The 8,076-nt window shown below is 42.9% G+C and overlaps 1 protein-coding gene across 1 annotated transcript; it reads right to left on the bottom strand.

Annotated features, from left to right (window-relative positions):
* Positions 1-5,421: 5,421 nt before the first annotated feature.
* PCDHAC1 (protocadherin alpha subfamily C, 1) lies at positions 5,422-7,468 on the bottom strand. The gene is made up of 2 exons (XM_081503097.1): positions 7,417-7,468; positions 5,422-7,364 (listed from the first exon to the last, which is right to left on the bottom strand). The coding sequence occupies exons 1-2, from the start codon at positions 7,466-7,468 to the stop codon at positions 5,422-5,424; spliced, it is 1,995 nt and encodes a 664-aa protein (XP_081359223.1).
* Positions 7,469-8,076: the final 608 nt, after the last annotated feature.

Here is an 8,076-nt window from a genome sequence, read left to right as displayed (position 1 = left end):
CCTTTGTGAATTCTATTAAGTATTTGAGAAAGATATATCACCAATCTTAACATGACCAGAGACTAGTAAAAAAGGAGAGGAAAAAAGAAAAACACTTCTAACTTATTTAATAAGGCCAGCATAACCTTGATAGCAAATCCTTAAAAGAAAGGAAAATGACATGACAATCTCAAGTGATGAATTCATTATTAAGATGTCTTTATTGGTTGTTTTTATTTTGTAAGAACATCATTTTGATTCTAAACAAAACAGCTGTAATCTTTGCTTAAAGATTCTAAATAAGCATAATGTACCTGAATTCAGAGAGTACATTTTTGAGGTATGTCGAGAGAGTTCAGTTATGCAAATAGTATATGTGTACATGGCAATCAGATGGCTCTAAGAACAGCCAACAATTTGAGTTGGGACAGAAAGGCTTTTCTTTCTCTGCAGCACAGAAGACTGCTGCTGCTGCTGCTAAGTCGCTTCAGTCGTGTCTGACTCTGTGCGACCCCATAGATGGCAGCCCACCAGGCTCCCCTGTCCCTGGGATTCTCCAGGCAAGAACACTGGAGTGGGTTGCACAGAAGACTACACGACCGCATATTCATCCCTAGATTCTAAGAAAAGTTCCAGATGAATATATAATGACCTTCTGTGTTTAAAGCTTGAAGAGGAAATTCTTACCCTAATTATTTTTCATAAATGCAGTATAAAAGAGACATGTAACTTATTTATATCTTGTCCCATTCTCTTCTCATCAATTAACATTGGGAACAAAGTGAGTAGCCACCTTTATCATTAAGTTTTGGTTTTAAAGAATAATCCTTGCCAATAAATTCTTTACTTCCCATACTTTAGTCAGAATCCTAGATTGTGATCTATATTCATTTGACATTCTGCCAAATGCTATTTCTAATATTCACACTATATACATTTGAGCAATATAAAAACCTCTTAGTAATTCAGTCTACTTTCATCCCAACTCAGCTAAAGAGTATTTAGTCCCTGAAATATTACTGCAAATATTGAAGGCAACGAAAATCAATAGGTCATTAACATTATCATACATGCTGTCAAAACTTTCCCACTCATACATCTCCCAGAAGCATTGCTTTTCTCTTTTCTATTCAAGTTATGATGTTGTTCTTCTCTCCTTTTCACTAGTTTGAGGTTTCCATATTATACAAAGAATACTATTGTGCTGTCTCCATATATTTGAGTTGTACTATCTCCATATATTTGAATCTGAACATATTTCATAGAGCCTGCATGCTTCCTTAGATTCCGCACTCTAAAGTTTTTCAAAGTGTGGTTATCAGCTTCAAAGTCAAAATAGATATAAGGAAATATCCAGTTAACCTATGGGCAAGTCTACTTGGGGAATATACGTTAGCAAATAAAAACACCCAGAATGCCAAAAACATTCTGCTGCTGCTGCTGCTAAGTCACTTCAGTCGTGTCCGACTCTGTGCGACCCCATAGATGGCAGCTCACCAGGCTCCACCGTCCCTAGGATTCTCCAGGCAAGAATACTGGAGTGGGTTGCCATTTCCTTCTCCAGTGCATGAAAGGGAAAAGTGAAAGTGAAGTCGCTCAGTCGTGTCCGACTCTTAACGACCCCATGGACTGTAACCTACCAGGCTCCTCCGTCCATGGGATTTTCCAGGCAAGAGTACTGGAGTGGGGTGCCATTGCCTTCTCCAAAAACATTCTACCACCCTGTTAACAAATGACAGTGCAAAGGGGAAATATCTTATGCTCCACAGATCCTGACAAAAGAGAAGCTGCTTTAATTTGGTTTAGTTTAATTTAAACTGGTATGTTAAAAATATAATTTTCATGTGGAATTTTTAATAAAGTCAGTTTATGTTGTTGTGCATTTTGGGGACACCAGTATTTACTATCTTTAAAAAACTGCCAATGCAGTTTTTAATAAGAAGTAGATATATCACAGATATCATCTAAAAAATTAAATTATCAAGAACCTTAACAGAAAAAAATTGACATGAGACTCATATTGCTTACTTGTTGCACAGTAGGTCAATTTTGCTTATATCTGTTAAATATCAAGGGAGAGATATAGATAAAATGTTTTCCTGAATTTCTTTTTTTCCCTGAATTTCATAAGCTGTTTTTTTAGTATTGTAAACTATACTAATGTACTCTAAAATAAGAGAGAAGAGCTTAAAGTAGAACAAAATATAAATACATATGCATCAACATGATTCTGTGTGACTCGGACACAGTTAAAATTATGAAATTGTAGGCTTTTCAAAAGATAGATGGTTTCTAAAACTGAAGCAACAAATACCTTATTTCTAGAATTCTGTAGTTGTTCTTAAAGCATTCAATGGACACCATGACAAGCATTCTTTTCTAAAGCATCAAAAGACTGGATCAATATGCACTTGGAGGACAAAGTAAGTGATAAATGCCTGTGTTGAATTACAAATACTCCAGCTTCATAGAAGTTATTTTTGTCCATGTTTTTATACAACAAACTTTCTTTACATGTAAGGAAATATCCAGCCCATAAAAATTAACAATGAACCACCTATAAAGCAAAATATCAACAATGATGGGAAGATTGCTCAACTGGATGGATGAGATGGCACAATAGTCCTCCATGTCTAAACAGTATATATCTCTGTTACTTTATCACTCACATAAGTTTAAAAATTCTGTGGCAGGGGACATATTCCTCTGTTATTAGCTATATTCTTTCCTTCTAAGCAGATAATTTTCCTTCTAACTCTCAGATCCACTGATCTTCCTAGCGTTTACTTATGTTTCCTTTGTAGTCTAGTCAAAATGTTTCTCTCAAACAATTCCTGATTCTCAAACTTCACAGACACTACTGGTATTCTTATCTCTCCTTGTTACAGAAAGCAATGAAAAAAAGAAAGAAATGGTGAATTCTCTTAATAGAAGGAGAGTTTATACATTGTGTTTTGATACCTGAAATACTAATATTTTCTGCACCAATTTTCTCCCTTAAAATTAGCTGCACTTTAATTTTCATTCACACAAATTTCACAATGTAATTATGTGCATTCCTGCTAATAACTTTGTCATCTACAGAAACTGGACTGGTATTTAGCCCCAGAACACAGCATTGATGTTGTTCATGCTAGCTCTAGACCAGAAAATCCCTATTGTGTTGTTTCATGATTATATATCACAAGAAAGAAAATAATCATTGAAATTACGTATTTGAAAAGAGCCTTTAAACTGCTAGCTATATATAAAGATAAAGTAAAAAAGTAAATTTTTCTCTATATATTAAACAGTGTTACCATTCAATTCATAGATTCACAAATTGAATCATTTATTCATCAACAAGTATTGACTAATCATATAGTATATAATGGATTCCATTGTATCATGCTGTAAATATTAAATATGCAAAATTATAAAAGATGAAAATCTATTTTATTTGCAGTTAACATCATTATTTGAAGTAGACTAACTTATAACCCAATTTCCCCCTTATTATCTGAAATGGTAAAACATTCCCTTCATTCCCTTCCCTAACTTCTGCATACCTTCTTCCCTTGTATCCATGATCTCTATGAGAAGTCAGAAAGTAATGCTGGAAAATTGCTAATCCAATTGCTCCCACTTCACTCAGAAAGTTTTGAAATACCGAGGGCCACTATAGATGAACTGAAGTATTTGAATAATTTAATCGTTCTTAGGTGGTGCTGCTGCTGTGTGTGCTTAGTCATGTCTGATCCTTGCAAACCCATAGACTGTCAAGTACCGTAGACTACCTGCCAGGCTCCTCTGTCTATGGGACTCTCCAGGCATGAATATCGGAGTGGGTTGCCATTTCCTTCTCCAGGGGATCTTCCTGACCCAGAAATCGAACCCGGGTCTCCTGCATTGCAGGCAGACTCTTTACTGACTGAGCTATGAGGGAAGCCTTCTTAGGTACATTACACCTTAACATGGTATTTACTTATTTCAAAGTTTACTGGCTTCTAAAATAATAAGAAAATTAAATCCAAGCTGAATGGACTTTGAATGGGAAGTGCACCTTGAACACACAAATGTTTCTGACATGGCAATTACACATCTGTCTTCTTTGTGAAATGCATCAATAAGAACACATAATAAAAGATTGTCAAGTCCTATACGCAATTGTATCACCTTTCTGTCAGTACAAATAAGTGTTCTGAGACATGCTTATTATTTCTATATATTTACAAATATCTTGTGAAACTATTAGCTATGTTTTGGAATATCATTCTCAAAAAAAGACTACTTTGTCAAAACGGTATTCATTGTAAAATATAGCCTAGGGAATATGCTGCATTTTATTAAATGGTATAGCATTCACAATCCAATTCACTGCCATCTCTACCACAAAACCTTCTCTGATTCCCTCTTCCCTGTCTAAATGCTCTCTCTCTCCCTTCTTTGAACATCTGTTACAATTTATTTTTACATGTTTTAGGTTATCATGTTTAAATCATGTATTGTTATGGTTTGAGTAAATGTCTCATTATCCATGATATTAAGTTTGTATTATGCAAAGATTCTTCCATAATTTTCATTCTCACCTTAGGTATCAGAATGCCTTAAACATATCTATTGCTCAAAATATGTTTTCTAATGAAAGGATATTTGTTTCAAGTAATTCCTTAAAGAAATTCCTTAAAGGAATTATTCAAAGACATCCCAGGTTGTTTATTACCTGTTCAAGAAACTTTGGTGGTTTATTCTTTTCAATTTTAGAACTTTATACTGTATTACTTTAATTGTTCTTTAATAGGTTTGAATGTCTTACCTTGGTTTTTCAAAAATAAACTGTAACCTCCTTGAGGCCAAAAATGATCTCTTTTAACACCTGGATCTTCCCCAGAATCCTTAGCACAGGGAATGCTGAGCAGGAGTGTTCAATTCAATGGATTACACGCTGCCAAAGACTCATACAAGAAACATTTTAGAAATAGCTAGTGACCATTTCCTGGTCAAGGGAATCAAATTCCATAAAATATGCTTACCATGGCATTGATATTTGCATGATCCCCTTTCCTATTCTGAATCTGGATACATGATATTGGCGCATTCAGTCCTACCCCAGAGGCCAGATTTCTCAGGTCAGCAGCACTGTATTCCCCACGCAACAGCAAACTGTTATTTTCATAACCAAGGCCCAGGGAGACCCGATAGAGATAAGTGTGAGAAAGTTTTTTGACTATAGTGACATCTGTTGTGGCTGATGACATGCAAGGATTTGAAGCCACCTTGCTTCCATATCTCAGCTCCTCTGGAGAGTGACAGCAGCTATGAGTGTAACAACCTGCACTCTGGCTCAACTTGCTACACACGAAGAAAAGTAAGCACCCCAGAAATAAAAAGGAAATACAGGCCAGGGCTATTGTTAAATACAGGTTCTGGGCAGAAAGGTGCCCTCCTGTTTCCCAGCCATCTTCAAAGTCTGGAAGGACCTGAGGGGCAGAGCTGCTCAACAGCACGCCCAATGTGACAGAGGTGGAAAGTGATGGGTCCTCCATGGTCCTGAACCACCACCACCACCTTCTGTTTAACTGCATCAGTGGGAAGAACTAAACGAGCAGTACGGAGCTCTCCCATGTTGGCTGAAATTCTGAAAAGGCTCGAGTCAGAAGCCTCAAAGATGTAGTAGGAAAGCCAAGCATTGGAGCCACTATCTGCATCCTCTGCTACCACTTTTGTGACCAAGAGTCCTGTTCTGGCAGAGCGGGGCACAATTTCCACTGGGACAGAGCCATTTTTCGGCAAGGGAAACAAGATGACTGGAGCATTGCCGTTCCTATCTACCACAAACAAGTTCACAGTCACTGTTGCACTTCTGGGAGGAAAGCCACCATCCCGGGCTTCAACTTGGAAGTGAAACCCCCTGAGCCACTCAAAGTCAAAGGAAATTTTGGCAGTGATAGCCCCACTGGATGAATCTACTGCCACCAAGCTAGAGGCTGCCTGCCCTTCAGAGATAATATCCAACAGCTCATAGAAGACAAGGCCATTCTTCCCCAGATCTGGGTCCTGGGCAAACACACGCCCTAGGGAGGCCCCAGGGGCATTGTTTTCAGCCACAAAAAGTTCCTGTTTCGATTTAGGAAAGCTTGGTGTATTGTCATTCACATCAGCAACTGACACAGTCAGTGTCCTGCGAGTGCTAAGTGGAGGTGAGCCACCATCCGAGGCAGTGATCAGAACCTGGTATTCACTGACTTGCTCCCGGTCCAGCGGCCCATCAGTCAGCAAGCTGTAGTAGTTGCCAAAGGAAGCCTTCAGCTTAAATGGGCCTCCACTGTAAATGCTACAAGTGACTTTACCATCGGGACCGAGGTCTTCATCCCTTACACTAAGAAGAGCAATCACTGTGCCAGTGGCGGCGTCCTCAGAAACGGGACTGGAGAGAGTGAGAAGGAACACCTCAGGGGCGTGATCGTTCACGTCAGTCACCTCCACCAGCCGTTTAGCGGTGCTGGCTAGACTGAAGGCACCTTCATCCCTTGCCTCAATGTATGCTTCCAACAGCGTTTCAGGAGGACCTAGTGAAGCAGCGACCCGCACTTCCCCATTTCTAGAGTGCACGTGGAAGCGGTGTCGCAGCTTGGCTTGGGCCCTACTGTTTAAGGAGTACCGGATTTCCCCGTTGGAGCCTTCATCCAGGTCCGAGGCTTGCACTCGGAATAACACAGTCCCATTGGGTGCAGTCTCTGGCACCTTGGTGCGGTATACTGAGCGCTCAAATACAGGTGCATTGTCGTTTGTGTCCACCACGAAGATGGTGACTTGTACCTCTCCGGAGCGCGCTGGCGGCCCGCCGTCCCGAGCAGTGAGCCGGTGGGTGGCACGCTGCTCCCGATCCAACGCTTTCTCCAACACCAGCTCTGGGAATTCGCTGCCGTCGACCCGCGAACCCATGTCCAGGCGAAAGTGCTGGCTGGGGCTCAGGCTGTAGTTTAGCAACCCGTTGCTTCCCTCGTCGGCATCTTCGGCATTAGGGAGAGTAAAGCGGGCTCCGGGCATAAGGAACTCGGGAACGTGGAACTTCACGTCGCCGGCAGGGAAGTGAGGCGAGTTGTCATTGATGTCCAGGACGTGAACATGGACCTTGTGCAGCTCTAGTGGGTCCTCGAGCACAAGCTCATAGATTAGGACGCAGACAGCTTTGGCCCCGCACAGCCGTTCGCGGTCCGCCGGCTCTCGGACCACCAAGCTTCCGCTGGCCAGATCAACCCCGAAGTAAGTCTCGCCGCGGCTGGAAAGGAAGCGAAAGTTCCGCAAGGACAGAGAGGCCGCTGACAGCCTCAAGTCCTGGGCAACATTGCCTACGGCTACGCCCCGTTCGGTCTCCTCCGACACTGAGTATTCGAGCTGTCCCGCTACAGAGCCGCAGGAAACCCACAAACATAGAACCGCCACCTTCCAGCCCACCATCCCCCTCCCCCTCGGCGACCTCGCTCCACCAGCGGTGACCCGGGACCATGCTCCGGACTCCCGGAGAGTGCGAGCCGTGGTAAAAGGAAAAAAACCGAGGGTCGGTCGGCCGCCGCTGCCCGCTGGAGGTGCAGAGACAGCCGACGTTCGCCTTCCGAATGCCGTAATTGCCCGGGACTGGCCGGCTGAGAGCTAGGCTTGCTAGACTTCAGGCTTCAGGCTTGGCAGCCGTCTGGGAAAGTGGAGCCGGCCGGAAGCAGAGGAGCGCAGCGCCGCCTAGGGGTGCAGAGGCGAGAAAAACCGCCGGGCTCCGGGAAGAGCGGTCGCCGCTCCCCGCCAACTGGGAACTCGCCCGGCGCCCAGGCAGCGAGCGTAGGGCGGGGCAAAGAGATGCTCCGAGAAACTAACGCACCATCCCTTAAACTGCGTTTCCTAGGACAACGCCCTGACCGCCGCAGTCTTAACATCTGCAAACTCTACCTGAAGACGGCTTAAAACTGGGGCTGAGCTCGGCTGGGCGTCTCTCAGCTATTCTATTGAGAGCCAAGCGTCGGGTCCCGGGCGCTCGGACCCACTGACTCCCTACAGTGCCGGCAGAGAGGGCGGTACTCCGAGAGGAACCGCCGGGCCGACGCTCTGAGAGGCGGGACCACGACC

The sequence above is a fragment of the Giraffa tippelskirchi genome, chromosome 6 (genome assembly GCF_054371585.1).
Source record: "Giraffa tippelskirchi isolate mGirTip1 chromosome 6, T2T-mGirTip1v1.2.pri, whole genome shotgun sequence".
NCBI classification, from domain to species: Eukaryota; Metazoa; Chordata; class Mammalia; order Artiodactyla; family Giraffidae; genus Giraffa; species Giraffa tippelskirchi.
The sequence above is the reverse complement of the archived record's forward strand: the minus strand, read 5'-3'. Positions and strand labels throughout refer to the sequence as shown.

Bases quoted from the DNA above. Each gene is read 5' to 3' on its own strand.
- PCDHAC1 (XM_081503097.1), bottom strand. From the start codon at position 7,468: ATGGTCCCGGGTCACCGCTGGTGGAGCGAGGTCGCCGAGGGGGAGGGG. The intron at 7,365-7,416 runs GTGGGCTGGAAG...GCGGCTCTGTAG, and splicing joins CGCCGAGGGGGAGGGGGATG to CGGGACAGCTCGAATACTCA.